The sequence below is a fragment of the Simochromis diagramma genome, unplaced genomic scaffold (assembly GCF_900408965.1).
Source record: "Simochromis diagramma unplaced genomic scaffold, fSimDia1.1 OVJJ01000753.1, whole genome shotgun sequence".
NCBI lineage: Eukaryota > Metazoa > Chordata > Actinopteri > Cichliformes > Cichlidae > Simochromis > Simochromis diagramma.
In genome coordinates this window covers 7,652,296-7,669,369 of record NW_024387523.1, presented here as the reverse complement: position 1 = coordinate 7,669,369, position 17,074 = coordinate 7,652,296, and the positions used below count along the sequence as shown (strand labels likewise).

The 17,074-nt window shown below is 44.9% G+C and overlaps 1 protein-coding gene across 8 annotated transcripts in view; it reads left to right on the top strand.

The window, feature by feature from the left end:
• Positions 1 to 17,074, top strand: part of akap9 (A kinase (PRKA) anchor protein 9) — a 70,858-nt gene that overhangs the window by 39,005 nt on the left and 14,779 nt on the right. For 7 of the 8 annotated variants that reach the window (XM_040021311.1, XM_040021309.1, XM_040021312.1 and 4 more), the window contains 6 exons: positions 2,439 to 2,601; positions 4,733 to 4,827; positions 10,772 to 10,889; positions 11,514 to 11,552; positions 12,332 to 12,564; positions 14,616 to 14,735. In XM_040021311.1, coding sequence (XP_039877245.1) covers positions 2,439 to 2,601; positions 4,733 to 4,827; positions 10,772 to 10,889; positions 11,514 to 11,552; positions 12,332 to 12,564; positions 14,616 to 14,735 — 768 coding nt within the window. The remainder of the gene's footprint in view (positions 1 to 2,438; positions 2,602 to 4,732; positions 4,828 to 10,771; positions 10,890 to 11,513; positions 11,553 to 12,331; positions 12,565 to 14,615; positions 14,736 to 17,074) is intronic. The other variant, XM_040021310.1, reaches the window with a different exon arrangement.

Here is a 17,074-nt window from a genome sequence, read left to right as displayed (position 1 = left end):
ACACATAGAAACTGTTGCTTGGAGCTATCCACAACACTATTCACGCCTTCATCCCCCGCTGGACTTCATTGTCATTCTCAGTTTGCCTAGCTCAGCCTGACGGATAACAGCACCTGGAAATCCTTTTTGATGACTTCAGATAAGATTCAAAGTGAGGTTCTCCCATCATCCGTACGTCGTCTACCATGGATTCATATCGCTCTTACTGGAACTCGAGTATGCAGAGCAGCACGTGGCTCGAAGGGGAGGACAAGGATGTGTACGAGGTGGAATCTCGCATACCCCTTCCTCGACCGTTCCCATTTTGCAGCACGCTGAACGAGAAAAACGCTGTGGTGGTGCAGACACAGATTTCACATGTCAATCACAGGACTAGCGGCCACCTTCTTAAAGTCGTCTCCAAAATCTCCCTGCCCACTCCCCCTTATACAGTAAGTTTACACCTGGTAACCCACAGATGGACTGTGTGTAAATTATACTTGTGGAGGTTGTTTGTGCTGCTCTTTACAGCTCAGTAGTTCAGATCTACATATTCAGGTGTGAGTTGAACCGTTCCACGTAGGCACACTTGGTAAACGATTATAACTTCTCTGTGGTAGGATCATATTACCACTTCCCATAATTTTACAATCAGACCTTTGCTCAGGGAGATATGGAAATCTATGGAAAATGTAGTGTGGAATGAGGTAGTGTGCTCCTGGTTTATTGCGTTTTAATGATTTCATAGCTGTCCACAAGAAAAATATGCCTTCTGTCACATGACCAGCAGGTCTTTGCACAAGGATGATATAATTATTGTATCACATCCTGCACACAACCACAGTTTATTACTCGCTTTAGCTGGCCCTTTACGCAATGCCAGCACACATGTTGAAGTTTATCATAACAACATTGCACACAGACACTGCTGAACGCTGTTGTCAAAGCATTTGTAATGGTTGTTATACTTACACAACACTTTTTTATTTTGAACATACTTAATTTGATTTGCCAGTTTTTGTTTCTGCTGTAAATCCTTTGAAAGATGGGCAGTGTAGTGGTATGGTGGTTAGCACTGTTGTGTGGTTGTTCTAAATTGGCTTCAGGTGTTTCTGAGGTCAGTAACAGCTGGGACAGCTTTCAGGACCCCTGTGGTGAAATTAAGTTGGACAAGTTGACAATCTTATTCTTAAATAGACTGATGGATACACTTCAAATCGATATCTGGATCTTCTTCTTCTTTCAGCTGCTCCCATTAGGGCAGGAATGTCAAATTCATTTTACTTTGTGAGCAATTTACAGCCCCTTGTAATTGGGCCACATAGGTGAAACTCCCCTTTCTGTCTCAGAAAGGTTGGGGAAACCTGCAGGCAGCTGAGACTCAAGAAGTCACTTGGATGAGTGACGAAACGTTTCTCCCATTGAAAATGCTACGTCCAGATGAACAAAATCAACCTTTTGGGATCCCCTTTCTGTCAGTGTAAAGAAATTTCACTACACATTTAATCCTCAAGATACCTTAATATAAGAAAAAGAAGTATAATTGTAATGAAATGATGTTGTAATGAAATGAAAAACATCTTAAATTGTAAGAAATAAATATGTAAAATGACAAAGTGTATCCATGTGTACAATGAATAGAGTATAATGGATACAGTGTAGCCCATCCTCCCATTATTAAAAAAAGAAAAAAAGAAGATGAATTATTGCCTAATTATTTTGGTGTCTAATGAATACCCATGTGGGAAATTTTTTATCTGTAAACAAAAAGCTGTAAAACTTATGAAAATATAGTTAAAAGTCCAAAATCTATGCCTTCTTTTACCTTCTCCAAAGTTGTCCATTGGGGGCGGATTGAAGTTTGCTGGGCTGATTCTGGCCCCCCGAGCCTTATGTTTCACACCCCTGCTTTAGAGGATCACCTGCCTCTGTCTCATCCTATCCTTAGCATCCTCCTCTGTCACACCAACCCTCTGCATGTCCTCCTTCACTCCATGCATGGATCTTCTCTGTGATCTTCATATTTTCCTCCTGCATGTTCAACATGATATGTCCAGTGTGTCCATTATCCCTCCTCTGCACCTCAGTTCTAATCAATATGTGCATATAGGTGGTTTATCACAATTTGACATCTGTGTAAAATGACACACACATCAGCAGTAAGAGGCTTAAAGTGCTTTTATACGTGGGGTACAATTATAATATCACAATAAAAATGATGCACAAATAATCATCAAGCTGTCCAAACCAGAATTTAACTTTTTCATTTCAATGAGAGATGTCCTGGTCATCATCTTCTATTCACTGATGTAGAAAATTTAAAGTTGTATGTAAAATTAGTGGGCTTTAATGAAATTTAATGAAACATTTTCACAGTAATGTTTGAAACATTGAGATTCGTTACTGTAAAGACGCCTTCATTCTTGTTAAAGATCATCTCTTTCCACTTCTCCTCTCAGGTCGAACATGCCCGGATGACCCAGACTGAGCTGATGCGGGAGTCTTTCCGCCACAACAAGGAGATGAACGAGCTCCTCCAGAAGCAGGAGGAGCTGCAGGAGAGGGTGATGGAGGAGGCTCGGGCACGGGAGCAGCTGGCTCTGGAACTTCACCGAGCGGAGGGTGAGGTTTTACTTTTATGTAGGAAAATCTTCTAGTTTATGTTCATTCTTACAAAGTGACTGAAGGAACCGAGCTATAGCTTCATTTTAATTTAAGTGCTGATCAATTTTAATGTGAGCCAGGGAAGCGTTCGCTCTTTGTGGGCCTTGTAAGGCACACTTCCTTTACAGTAGCCTCTTAGACTCTGATCAATGATGTGATAAAGTGAGTCTGACGAATGATTAGAGAAAATGGGGAGAGCTGCATTAAGTGGAAACGCGTGTGTGCATGGGGTTGGAGGCTGTCACGGGGAGTGATGGGATCAGCTGTTTGAGAGGCCATCTGTGGTGAGAACTCAACAAATGGTAATTATTGTTTCTGAGCCTGTCTTTGGGTTTGTGTTTGAACATTTGATTGCATCTGTGTGACAACAACATTATCAAGGACTGTGAATGGTGGTGAGAGTAATCACGAGAGAACAAATTTAAATATTTAAGCTGTTCAAGTCCAGTAAAGTAGTTTGAATGCTGCGATGGGCCTGGCTGTCCATGTCAGAGACAGCTGCCCTATGAGGGTCAGCTGTTGCACCCATATGCATGCTCACACAGACACTCACGGGACCCACTACATCCACTACACTGTCGTTTAAAGCCCAGTTTGGTAGCAGTAGAGTACAACAATTATTCCCTTCTGATTAGCTGTGTGGACGCTGTGAGCAGCGGTGAGTTTATCGCATTTTTAATCTCACTTTTTTTTTTTTTTTTTTTTGAAGATCCTGTTGCAGTGTTTGTTTTCAGTAATCCTAGATGAGATGCAAATATTTGATGTCATAAAATAACTTCATACTTTTATAGGTAGGGCTTCAACAGTAATGATAAATTTGCAACTGTACATCACATGACAACTTCTGTCCTTTGACCCCTGATTTAGATGTGGAAAAACTCATTTAGAACTTTTTTTTTAGCAGCAGTAACTTCAAAGAAAATCAACTAATCCTCACTTTATACACACATAAAAGTCTCATTCATCAAAACAGCTGGGAGGTAATTTTCAGTCAATCATGTAAACAAGAGCAGCTGTTCCTTTCTGGTCGTGTCAGGTGCTTCTTCTGTAAGGGAGTGTTTGAAATTTGCTAAGCGTGTGTTTTTTGGACATCTTCTTGTTCACATACCAGTTAAGTGAAAGAGAAGAAAAATCTAATCCCCATTGTGTGGATAAACCATGAAGCTAAAACCTCAGGGCGTGGCCTTTTCAAACTGGTTTTTGAATCAACCCAAGAGACAGGTTCAGCATTGACAAAAGGTACTTGACTTGATGGAACATATTAGATGTCAATGAAAACACAAACAGGTCCTGCTTTTGTTATGTTTGAATCAGGGGAAAAATGCTTTGTCAGATTAGCTGTAAGATCACGATGATGTGGTGCAGTAATTCTTTGCCACCTTAAATGTGGTTGCAGGTTCCCAAGACGCTTACGTTTATCTGGTTAATGATGTTTTTTGTTATTTTAAAGCAAGTAATCATGTGAGTTTGATTGCTGATCATGGAGAGATCCCTCCTTAGGCAAACTTTACACACACCTTAAGTTCAATTTGATATTTCTGAGATAAAATCACCTGACAGCACAGGTGACACTCGCACTCGCCTACTGTCTCTCAGTGCTGTCATCAAGTAAGAAAATAGACTCGCGGAAGCTCTAGCAGGACAAAATAAACATTTCCTTATCAGTTTTGAGTGTGTGAATGCCTCCTTTTTTGCGTCTATGAAGTTGAATTGATTTCCTGGTGCATAATGCTTGGTGACCTGTAGATCATTTAGAGCATTTCATTGTGTTTTACAGCTCACATATTCATGTCGAGCAAAATGGGTCAGACATTCTCACTCGTGTTTTTGTGCCTCAGCGTGCACATATGCACATACAATGTGTTTTGTGTGTCATGGGTGTGCGTGCATGTGTTGTTGGTAACCTGTAATTTTATTGCATCCTTCTTCTTAGTGCTCATTCATCTGAATTGGTGCCAGTATTAAAACCCAAAGAAATTCCTTTAGAGTAGATCCGTCAATTCATCAGAGAGCAAAAAGCTGTGAATATGCATAAATAGCTCTTTCTGCAACCTTTATAACAGTTTTTGCTCACATTGTCCACTGTCAGGTCTGATTGATGGATACACGGGTGAACGGGCAGCGCTGGAGGAGCAGTTGCGTCACAAGGAAGAGCTCCAACTGAGTCTCGAGCAAGAGCTGCAGGTAAGGAGGAAAAATATTAATCCAATTACTAAGTACTTGACACCATGATTGTGTAATTCTGCCTCTGGCACATTAGTGGCTCAGATGTAAGCACAGTGACACGTGACGCAGAAGTTTGAATTCAGTTCAATTGTGGCCAAGTCATATAATAGTACTGGTCTGCACTAGTGGCATATTCATGTTTTATGTTCAGGTTTCAGCCCCTGAAACTTGAGAGCGATGATGAACTAACTGTAAAAACTGATCCTCTTTGTGTGTTAAGTTAGCTTGTTTGTGTTTGTTAGTGCCGTGGAGCCACAAAATGAAATACATTAATGAGTGACATGTACTGTAGTTCATGCTGCGTCCACCACACTCCCAACAAAGTCAGGCTTTCCTGGAATTAGCTGGTTTTACAAAACCTAAAACTCAGTCACGACGGTAGTTATCAACTTTCTCTGTTAAGCGGGGATTTCTGCATCATGCTTTGTCTATACTCGCATAAAAAGAGGCGTTTTGTGTGTCACATGATTCTTCTGCACAAATTGATCCTATGAGTGCCACCTAGTCGAGTCACAGACATTATCTGATTAAAATGATGATAAAAAAAATCTGTAAAATGCAACACTGTTGCAAATAAAACATGAAATGAATGCTTCAGAAAATCGTTAATCTTGGGATTTAGTGCACAGAGCGGTGAAATAAACATTTTAATTCAAGCTCTGAAGCTTTAAACTTTTCACATTTAAGTATTAAAGGCTGCTGTCCTGTAGTCTAATGAAAGAGATGTGAAAATGTCTTTAGTTTGTCAGCAGATTAAAGTGAGATTAATTATTGATTGTTAGGTATTCTTTGTGTTTTTAGCAGCTGCAATTCTTGCAGTGTAACAGTGACTTATTAGCAAATCATAGTAACAGTGCCACTTGCAGTTTGTTCTGCTGTAACTTTGAAGCTGAGCTTGGTGATGTTAGTGAAAATGAGGCACTTGATTTTAAACTGAAACTCATAATCGTGATGTAACTAGCTAAAAAAGATATATAACTGTGTCATTTCCTTTTGTGTAAGTGAAAACTCCGACTTTAAGCTCGACACATTAATCCCGCTCTCGTAGTACAACCCTGTGTTGATGGAAACATGAGTGCAGCTGAAACGGATCATCTTGGGGTTACTCAGCATGTCTGTGAAGACTGATGATAGTTGTGGTGCAGACTTGAATAATACTTCACTCACTGTACACTAGTAATAATGGTCAATTTTGATTTCAATGTGTGTACCTTGTTTGCCAAGTCTGTTATTTATTTTATCCCTTTACTGCTGATGTGTGAAAGTGTGGAGGTAAGCATTAACGACACAGAGCTCTCAATCCTTCTTTATTCGCCTCTCAACAACAACTGAGCATATCGCGCCACAAAACACAGGAACACACTTCCTTTACACTGGGTGTGAGTGGAGCCCTCTAGTGGTCCACCACACATGCCCCCCCCGAACACCCAGCAGAACTAGTCCAGGACCCGGGGCTTAAGCAAACGGCCGGAACGGCTGAACTGGGGGGGTGGGGAAACGACAGAGGGCAACCCAGCCTGGGAGCGAGGCTGGCACTGGCGGTCAGAAAAAGCTGCAGACGACTCCGTTGATTTTGGGTCGCTCCTGGGGGAAAAAACAGAATCCATCAGCTCGGCGGCAGGTGGGCGGCCGCGGCGAGGGGCCTGGGCCGGGACCACCTGATCCTCTTGCATAACATATGCAGGCTTAAGCCTGTCAACAGAGACAACTTCCTCCCGACCGCCAAAGTCCAAAATGAAATGTTTGTCGCCTGGTTTAAGAACCCTGTATGGCCCGTCATATGGTGGACGCAGCGGAGTCCTATGGGCATCGTGCCTGACGAAAACGAAACGAGCAGAGTCCAACGAACTCGGAACAAAAGTGTCAGGCAGGCAGTGGTGCACAGGACCAGGAACAGGAAATGAGTCTCTTGGGGGGCGAAAAGGCAACAAAGAGGTATCGAAACATGGGGGAGGGCTCTCAGGTAAGAATTCCCCAGGGACCCGGAGAGGCTGGCCGAGGACCAGTTCAGCCGGGGAAACCCCGAGGTCTTCTTTAACCGCGCTACGCAATCCCAGCAAAACCCACGGAAGACGGTCGACCCAGTCGCCACTCGTTAAGGAAGCCCGGAGCGCGGCCTTAAGTGACCGGTGAAACCGTTCGCACATCCCATTAGCTTGCGGGTGGTATGCTGTGGTGCGGTGGACCTTGACTCCCAGGCCGTCAGCCATAGCAGACCAAAGCTCGGAAACAAACTGGGGGCCCCTGTCCGAGGTAATGTCAGCAGGGGGGCCGAAACGTGAAACCCACGTTGACAAAAATGCCCTGGCCACCGTCGCCGCTGTCGTGGACGCCAGGGGTACCGCCTCCGGCCACCTGGTTGTGCGGTCCACCACAGTCAAAAGGTGCGTGAAACCCTGTGACTGCGGCAAGGGACCAACCAAGTCCACATGAACGTGATCGAAACGCCTACCTGGGACACGGAAAGGTTCGAGGGGTGCCTGTGTGTGCCGGTGGATTTTCGAGCGTTGGCATGGGATACAAACCGCCGCCCATTCTTTCACCGTCTTGCGAAGGCCCGGCCAAACAAACCTGGCGCTGACCAGCTTGACCGAGGCCCGTACGCCGGGATGAGAGAGGGCATGCACCGAGTCAAAAACACGACGACGCCACGAACGGGGAACCACCGGGCGGGGGCGGCCGGTGGAAATGTCGCAAAGAAGGTGCGGACCGCCGTCCCACACCGGGGTGTCCTCCAGCACGAGGCCCGTTTTCGTTGACTGAAGGGCAAGGACGTCCGGGTCAGCACGTTGCTCGGCGGCCATGGCAGCGTAGTCGATGCCAACATACACCGGAGAAACCAACACATGTGAGAGACAGTCAGCGACGTGATTGGACTTACCAGCCACATGCTGAATGTCTGTGGTAAACTCAGAAATGGCCGCCAACTGGCGCTGCTGGCGTGCGCTCCATGGGTCAGAGACCTTGGACATCGCAAACGTCAAAGGTTTGTGGTCAACGTACGCAGTAAAGTTGCGACCCTCGAGGAAAAAACGAAAATGTCGTGTCGCGAGGTGCAGGGCCAGCAACTCCCTGTCAAAAACACTGTACCTGCGTTCAGCATCCCTGAGCGTACGACTGAAAAAGGCGAGCGGTTGCCAGAGACCTGAAACCCGCTGTTCCAACACCCCACCCACTGCCACGTCAGAGGCGTCGGTGGTCAACGCGATCTCTGCCGACGGAAGCGGGTGGGCCAGCAGGGCGGCGTCAGCCAGCGCAGACTTAGCTGCGGAAAACGCACGGACGCGTTCTGGCAGCCAGTCAACCGGATCTTTGGCTGTTTTACCCTTTAAGGCAGCATAGAGTGGCTGTAGCAGGTGGGCAGCTCTGGGGAGAAAGCGGTTGTAAAAATTTATCATCCCCAAGAACTCCTGCAACGCTTTAACCGACGTGGGACGCGGAAAAACCGAAACGGCCTGGACTCTGTCGGGCAACGGAACCACACCTTCAGCGGAAATGCGGTGCCCGAGGAAATCCAGAACAGGCAACCCAAACTGGCACTTGGAAGGGTTGATGATCAGGCCGTGCGCTGCCAAACGCTGGAAAACCTGGCGCAGATGGGACTCGTGCTGGCTTGCTGAGCAGCTGGCCACCAATATATCGTCCAGATAAACAAAAACGAACGGCAGCCCACGCAAAACGGAGTCCATCAGCCGCTGAAAGGTCTGGGCAGCACCTTTCAGGCCAAACGGCATGCGCAAAAACTCGAACAAGCCGAAGGGGGTAATGACAGCGGTTTTAGGAACGTCTTCGGCGCGCACGGGAACCTGGTGATACCCCCGCACCAAGTCAATTTTAGAAAAAATCGATGTTCCCGCGAGATTGGCAGAAAAATCCTGAATGTGGGGGATGGGGTAACGGTCATTGTCCGTGGCATTATTTAAACGGCGGAAATCTCCGCATGGCCGCCACCGACCGTCCGATTTGGGCACCATGTGAAGCGGAGAGGCCCATGCACTGTTGGAACGCTGTACAATGCCAAGGCGCTCCATGGCTGCAAACTCTTCCCGAGCGACGGACAGTTTCGCGGGGTCGAGGCGGCGCGCGCGTGCGAACACCGGGGGCCCGACCGTGGGAATATAATGCTCAACCCCATGCTTCGTTACAGTGTTAGAGAAATTAGGGACAGACAGCGATGGAAACTGTAAAAGCAAACGCTGAAAAGCATCCCCGGAGGTCACTACATTAGCCCGAATCAGGGGCTCGGCGGCCCGGGTAAAACAGGGTAGCGAAGAAAACGAAACAGCATCGATTAAACGTCTGTTAGCCACATCGACAAGCAGTCCATTAGCACACAGGAAATCAGCTCCCAAAATAGGTACAGAGCTAGCGGCAACAACGAAGTTCCACTGGAAATCCCGGCCATGAAAACAAACAGTCACCAACCTTTCCCCAAACGTTTTGATGGGAGAGCCATTAGCTGCAATGAGCTGCGGCCCACAGTTCGCTGCTAGTCCGTCGGCAGCGGTAGGGGGAAGGAGGCTCTTCTGGGAGCCGGAGTCCACAAGAAAACGTCTCCCGGAGCGCGAGTCCTCTATGAAGAGCAGCCTTTCTGTATTGCCAGCGGTCGCGGCCGCTACGGCGCGCTGGCGGGTCCGTTTCCCTGGGCCGTGAAAGCGCAAGGCGGCAGGCAGCGACGCGCTCTGTCGCCGAAACGCTGATGGTAGAAACAGATGCTCTTTCCGCGGCGACGGCGTGTAGCAATCCCTGCCGTCAGCAAGGGGGCGGATGCTCCGGGGGAGGCAGGTGGAGGCGTGGAAGGTGCCGCCGGCCTGTCCGTAGCCAGGGCGTGAACGTCGAAAGTGCGGCTAGCCAGGAGAATGCGATCCGCTTCTTCAGCCAGGGAGCGATAATCCTTCGCAGGCAGAAGTGGAGAGTTCGCGAGGACAGCTCTCACGGCGGCCGGTAGTTGGCGGAGGAAGAGGTGGGCGAAGAGGAAACCACCGTCATCTGGCCCGAGCAACGATAGCATGTTCTCCATGAGCTCGAGCGCAGTACCGCCACCTAAGCCTGACAGGTTGAGGAGCTTGTCGGCTCGTTCAGCGTCAGAGAGGGCATAGCGCCGAAGAAGCAGCTCTTTGAGGGCGGCGTATTTCCCTTGGGCGGGTGGGTCCCGGAGGAGCGCCATCGCGCGGCGGGTGGCCAGCGGGTCGAGCGAGGCCACCACATGGTGATACTTCGTGTCGTCAGCCGAGATTCCGCGAAGGGCGAACTGAGCCTCCACGTGTACAAACCATGACGGGGGGTCATGGAGCCAAAAGTCCGGCAGTTTCAGCGCCACAGCGAACGTAGCTGAAACAGGAGGCGGAGGTCCGGCGGCCGCTGATATATCCATAGCGGGGTCTGTGTTATCTGCGGCCCGTTGCATGCTCGAGTCAGGGGTCACCAATGTGGAGGTAAGCATTAACGACACAGAGCTCTCAATCCTCACTCCTTCTTTATTCGCCTCTCAACAACAACTCAGCATATCGCGCCACAAAACACAGGAACACACTTCCTTTACACTGGGTGTGAGTGGAGCCCTCTAGTGGTCCACCACAAAAGAACTTTTTATCACCCCTGTGTTTATGCTGCTTCTGATTTTGTTTGTGTTGGCCCAGGAAGATTACTTGTTACTGCTATAGTGACTAATATGAGCTCCAATTTAATTAAAAAACAAAGACTGATACAAAGACAGATTACAGCATCTGCATCACCCAGTATTTTTAGACAAATACAATAATGGTTATTTTAAAATAAAATTGTAAATTTACATCCTTGAAATGAATCGTTGTCCTTTGAACTCCAAAAGTTATGATGACTGAGGCAAATGTAGAATATCAAACGTAAAAAACAGCCCCACATTTTTTGTGTTTTCTTGTAGGTCACTAGTACTCGACTTCATGAGTTGGAGCAGGAGAAGTTTCAGATGCAGGAAGAGCGTGAGCTGCTGTCACGGCAACAAGACGCAATGAAGGAGGACGCCGGGCCCCGTGAGCTTCGTACGTATCCCGGCGTTCCCTTAATGATGATAAAGGAAGTGTGTTTTTAAAATGACCCAAAGCAGCTGGAAATAAGTTAACATGGTCTGAACTTTAAACACCAGTTGGTCTGGAGGTCAAAAGGTTACTTGGTTATATTAAATCAATTTTTAATGAGCTGTAATTAGATAGTGAAAACAATGACAGGAACAGAGATCAAAGATAAACAAGTCAATAAAATGTTTATTTGTTGAATGTTTGATTAAAGCTCCTGAGGATTTCTTAAACTCTTGCTACTGTTTCACGTCACACATTTTCAGGTATTTGCTGAAGAAACGTCAATGTTGATAACCGTATTAGCTAATTTTTTGCACTGTATTGTCAAAAAAAGGTGTGCCGTGAGTGTATTCTTTCATAAAAACAAAAAACGTAAGTATTCTGTATTTTAGAAATTAAACAGGGGCTCTTTGAGGAACCTTTCCTTTCACAGCGCACTTTCCACAGCCCTAACCTACTACTGTGGCACAGGCAGACGAGCACTGCCATCCTGTCTCCACCTATTTCCATTCTTTATCTCAAGAGTTTTCCTGTTCATTACAAAAACAAGAGCATGTTAAACTCCTGTGCTTTCTCATTCTCCTGTAGGCCTAGTTGAAGCTGCAATGGTTGCAGCACCTGAAGCAGGTGTGTCCACTTTGAGCATGGCTCAGTCGTGTCTATATGTTCTCTTATTTGTCTAGCTGAGTCACGCTGTTTTACATCTCTAACCTCCCAATCCAGCAACTCACCAGCACAGCTTGGAGCTTGCTTGCTATGGGCTCATAAACTCACTCAGTCCAATCACTAACCCGTGCTTCGGCTGTTCACTTTGATTGATTTTTGTCCTGGTTTGTCATTTTTAAATGTCAATGTTGGCACTCATGTTAGCATGATGAAATGGACGACATTTTTATGTAGGCATTGTTTCCTAATCGCCATTCATCTTTATAACTCTACATGGAGTACTTTCCCCCTGCCTGTAAATGCTTATTGGGCATGGATATTGCAATGTCTGGACTGTCCATGTGTTAGACCTGTCATTTGTACTTTTTCACCCTGTTACTTTTGCACTAATCTTCTGGGTTTTGGTACTGGGTGAACCGGTGTGGGTTGTTCACTGGTGGCAGCAGAAGGGCAAAGATGGGGGATCATGTTTGGTGACATGTTTGGAAGTGGATTGAAATGTTGGAAGAGTCTGATTCTAGCCTTTAATTCAGTTGTAAAGGTGACCACAGTGTAGAAAATTAAGACTGGGTTGTTCATTAGATTGTTAGTAGATTATTTTGGTACAAAGCAAGCAGCATTTAATTCACTCCCAAGGCTCTCAGACTTCAGACTCTTCATCTCAACTTCCTTCCTTCACCAAAATCAAACCTGAACCAGCGATCATTAGATCCTAACTTTCCGTCCTTCCTTCGTCGCAGACCTGCTGGAGGAGACGGAGAAGCTGATGAAAGAGAAGGTGGAGGTGCAGAGGCAGGCAGAGAAGGAGAACTCTGACCTCCTGAAACAGGTGAAGCTGCTGGAGGTGGAGCTGGAGGAGCAGGTCAACAGGGTGATGGAGCTGGAGAGCACTCGGACGACAGAGAGCGGGGACCTCCGACAGCAGATCCAGGCCCTGGAGAAACAGCTGGAGAAGAACAGGAAGTTTCTGGATGTAAGTGACGATGAGAAAAAACCTCTAACCTCGTGTATCGTTTAATCGTTTAATCGTGTATGTCATTGTTTCTAAAACAAAACAAAGCAAAAAAATTTCCAGCTTCTTAAAAGTGAACCTATGAGCCTGTGTGAACCACTTCTCTTTCTAGAGTAGGGGTCAGAATTTAGTAAAACTTACACACGTTGCCTACAACCAAGTGGTGTCAAGGTATTATTTGCAGTTTTACAGGACCTTTTCCATTTTCACAAGAATCAGCACTCCTCCTGGTCAGATTTTAGTGTAACAGGATGAAATTGTCCTGGTTATGACCGTTTGTGAGCGCCATGACTTCTCAGTGGATTTTAACTCATTAGTTTGTGCAGTGCACCCAAACAATGACAACCAGACTACACATTACAATAACCTGTGATGTATCATAACCAGGTAATCTACTGCAGTACATCACAGATGTTCTATCTAACATTTAACTAAATATATGTTGTTTCTGGACTTTTACTCACACAAATTAATCATTTTGAATATTTTAAATTTACCATGGCGTTATTTTACTACTTTTGGGGGCATAACAGACAAAAGAGCTCTATAAAATCCCCATCAGGGGATCAAATGCCCCCAGATTCCCCATCAGCATAGGAGTTTAAGAATTCAGGATTTTTCCTATAAATTGTCACTTGTCTATAGGTGACAGCTGACATTTAGCAGCACATTCATAGTCAAAATTTACATTTTTGGAAAAGTAACCCATATTTTAGACACCTGTTCGTCAACTCATTTAAATGTTTCTGAATAGAGACTCATTTTTAATTCCAGGTGAAACACAGGAAGCAGCTGTAAAGATTAAAGCTTCCTGGTGAAAGTAATGCATGACTTTTCAGCTACACGCCACACTAGATGGTTTAAAATCCAGCCTTAATGTTCTCATGATATTTTGGCTGAGCGCTTATCATCTCTGATGATAATGAGTTGTGTTCCCATCACAACAATTGGGCCACTTGGCTGGGATTGAAATGTGGACCGAATGCAAATTCTTTCTATTCTGTGCTGCTGACGTTGGGTATTTAATAATCACGTGTTTGCAAAAAAAATCAGTTTCTGTTTTTTGGCAACCAGTAGCGTTTTTTTCTTCTTCTTTATTTTCTGTAAAAATGTTCTGGTGATTTTATTCTCATTTAAATCTTTTACTGGAATTAAGTTTTTCCATGTTGCTGTTGTTCCTACATCGTCAAAATAATGCTGGTCCAGGATCAACATTGCAAATGACCAATGACAGTGTCTAAGGAGCTTGGAAAGAACGATGACCTGGATGACTGAGAACCTTCACAGACATAGCCTTCATTTAGCATTAGCCAAGAAGTTTGCTAACACTTTCAAAAACTATCACTAACAAACCAACACGAGTAACCTAAATTTAACTAGCAACAGTATTGCTGTTATACTGTATAAATTAATAAAGAAATGCTTACTATTTGTTCCAGAAGAGAGTTTTATATAAACAAAAGCATCTTTTCTCTCGTCCCCGTACGTTGCAAAGCTGTGACATCACAACAGTGTCACTGGTCATTTGCAATGTTGTTTCTACACAATCATGATGTTGGTGCCATATATCTAAACTCAGACATTAATATGAAACATTCTTTCTGAAAGTGAACAAAGACACATCAGTGCTGTGTTTCAGTGCTTACCTCGCACACAAATTTAGCAAAATCCGTGGCAATTGTGCGCTGCCAACTACAGCGAGAACGTGTTGGACTTAAATGTGATAAACTCCTGATGGAAGATTATTAACAACAAGCAGTATGTGATTCAGAGTTAAACTCATCAAACTAGGCCACCAGCTGGCACCTTCCTTCAGCTCACAGTTGTGTAATGCAGGACTGACGAGACAATAAAATCTTTAAAACATTTTTAACAAGAGGAAACGATAGAGGAAGCAAATAACACATTAAATACTTGTACTCACAAGTATCAGTGTAATGTGGTGTTGATCAGTATTGGTCTCTGTCTTCATTATTTGTTGATCTTTCTTTCATCTGTATTTTGGCATTTAGGAGCAAGCTGTAGACCGAGAACATGAGAGGGATTTCTTCCAGCAGGAGATCCAGAAACTGGAGCAACAACTGAAGAACCCACAGAAGCTTCAGGCCAGCTCTGAGCAAAGAAACCAAGAGGTAACAGGAGAAAGCTGCGCTTTCTGCCAGAGGACCAGGCTGCAAAAGAGACCTGTGTTTTTTTTTCTTAGCATAACACTGTTGTTGCACGGAGTCCAAGAGCAGAACAATGGAGCTGATAGAATTACCTGCCTGGCTTCGAAACTGACGCTAAAGACAAATGAATTACAGCAGTACTTTGTGTTTTGTAAGATGCGTAATCGGTAGGTTTCATTTCCGTCAGTCAGTCATGACGATGTAAAACTGAAGCTGTTGGAGGTTTTGGCTTAAACGCTAAACATTAACCTGTAGAGTCAGTTAGGCCTTTCTCAGACAGGCCTGCAGACCAGTTGGCAACCCTGACCACTGGTGAGTAGTTTATTCCCAGACTGGTTAGCAAGTGGTTGCTGGGGTAAAATGAGGATGAAAGAGGATGCTGTCACTAGCAGGCTTCTGCGCTTGTCTGTATTCTGCATGGAAGGCGCTGAAGTGTCTGCCAACACTTGCTAACTGCTCATGGAGAAATACTGAAACTTCAAAAGTGCAGCTGATCGTCCGCCTGCTAAGTAGAAGTAAAAACCAACACGTCAAAAGGTCCAGTTTTGCATTTTTCCCTAGCAACCTATGGTTGCCAGGGGGCATCACTGACCGATTTATAGGTTGCATGACTGAGGCCTTACATCGTGTGACACTGAACCTGAGTGATTTGCTTAGCTCCAGCAACTTAAAGGCTAAATTCAAATGTCTATGCTAATCTACTTTCTTATAGTAACAGTGACCTTTACAGCTACCTGTTGCGTTAAGGTCAGTCATAAACCCTCACCTCGGTTCTGCTGGTTATTTTATTTTTTTAGCTTTATTGTATCATGGTAGTGCTCCCATCAGTCGTACTTTAAGACTCAAAAGTTGCCCATATCCAGGGAAAGCGCTCTGCTGTGACGCCGCTCGCCCAGCACCAAACATCAGGCAGAGTTGGCAACAAACCTGAGAACAGTGAGCAACTGTTTGCTGACATATGTGCTATATAACCTTTAAAGGATATGCAGTAAGTCGGTGTTGCATTTACAGCAGCGGTCCCCAACCTTTTTTGCGCCACGGACCGGTTTATGCCCGACGATATTTTCACGGACCGGCCTTTAAGGTGTCGTGGATGAATACAACAAAATAAAACTAGTACCGGTACCGAAAAAAATAAGATTTATTCATAACACACGTGAAAAGACCCAGGAAAACAGAGTTAACGATAAAAATGATAACAAAATAACGCTGAAAACCGATTAAAAACCCTGAAAACCATACATTTCACACCTGAGCCTCAACTCTCGCGGCCCGGTACCAAACGACTCACGGACCGGTACCAGTCCGAGGCCCGGGGGTTGGGGACCGCTGATTTACAGTCAGATCCACTGCCCCCAAGTGGCCAAAAACGGTCATTAAATTTTCAGAACACAGACCAACTCAGACTATGTCCACACAATGGAAAGTCTGGCACAGCATAATTTTTGGTGTTTCCTTTTATAGATTATTTTCCCAGATAAAAGTTGTATTTTGCATAACTTTGTGCATTTGGCCGTGTCTTTGTTGTTTAATCAATTTTTGTCATAAAATCTACTTGAGTATGGGAGGTATTGAATAGTAAAAAGCATTAAACAGCCTCCTTGTCAGCAGAAAATAGATTCAGCAGATTGTTTCGTGCAACTCACCACACTTTTTGATATCCAGCCATCATCTGACCTCCAGCTCACTGCTGGCAAGGAGAAATGTCATTTGGATCAACACTGTTGTCAGGACAGGGCAGACATTAGAATCAGTAATTAATGCCTCAAACCAGTCGACTGAGTTATCACACTCCTCAGACTACTTTGCCAGTAACAGTTTACAGTCCTGTTTCCTATGAAAGAACTTGTTTCTTCTAAAAACTCAAAGAAATGACACTGAGCTAACTTTCCATTAGAAAATGTAGAAGAATGGATTTAGGGACAGATCTGTCGGTTTCTTCTTTTGTGTCTCATGCAAGCTTCTCATACTTCATATGTTTTGACCTGAATAACCAGCTATGACCAGAGTAACCGGTTTTCCTAATTAATGACTGCTGCTTTCTCATTACCCAGCATATGCAGTTTGAATTTGAAAGTTTACATACACTTATGGATGTAACTGTTGGTCTCTCTCTGTTCTTTTTAAATTTAAACTTTTGTATAAAATTGTTATTTTATTTTTAACTCTTAAAGATGTCTCGTGTGCAATCACTCATCCATGAGGAGTGTATGTAAACTTTACATCAGAGCTGTAGCTCAGGTTTCGGTTGCTCCTCACCCCAAACATGGCCTGCTTACATTATCTTCATAGACAGCTGTAGC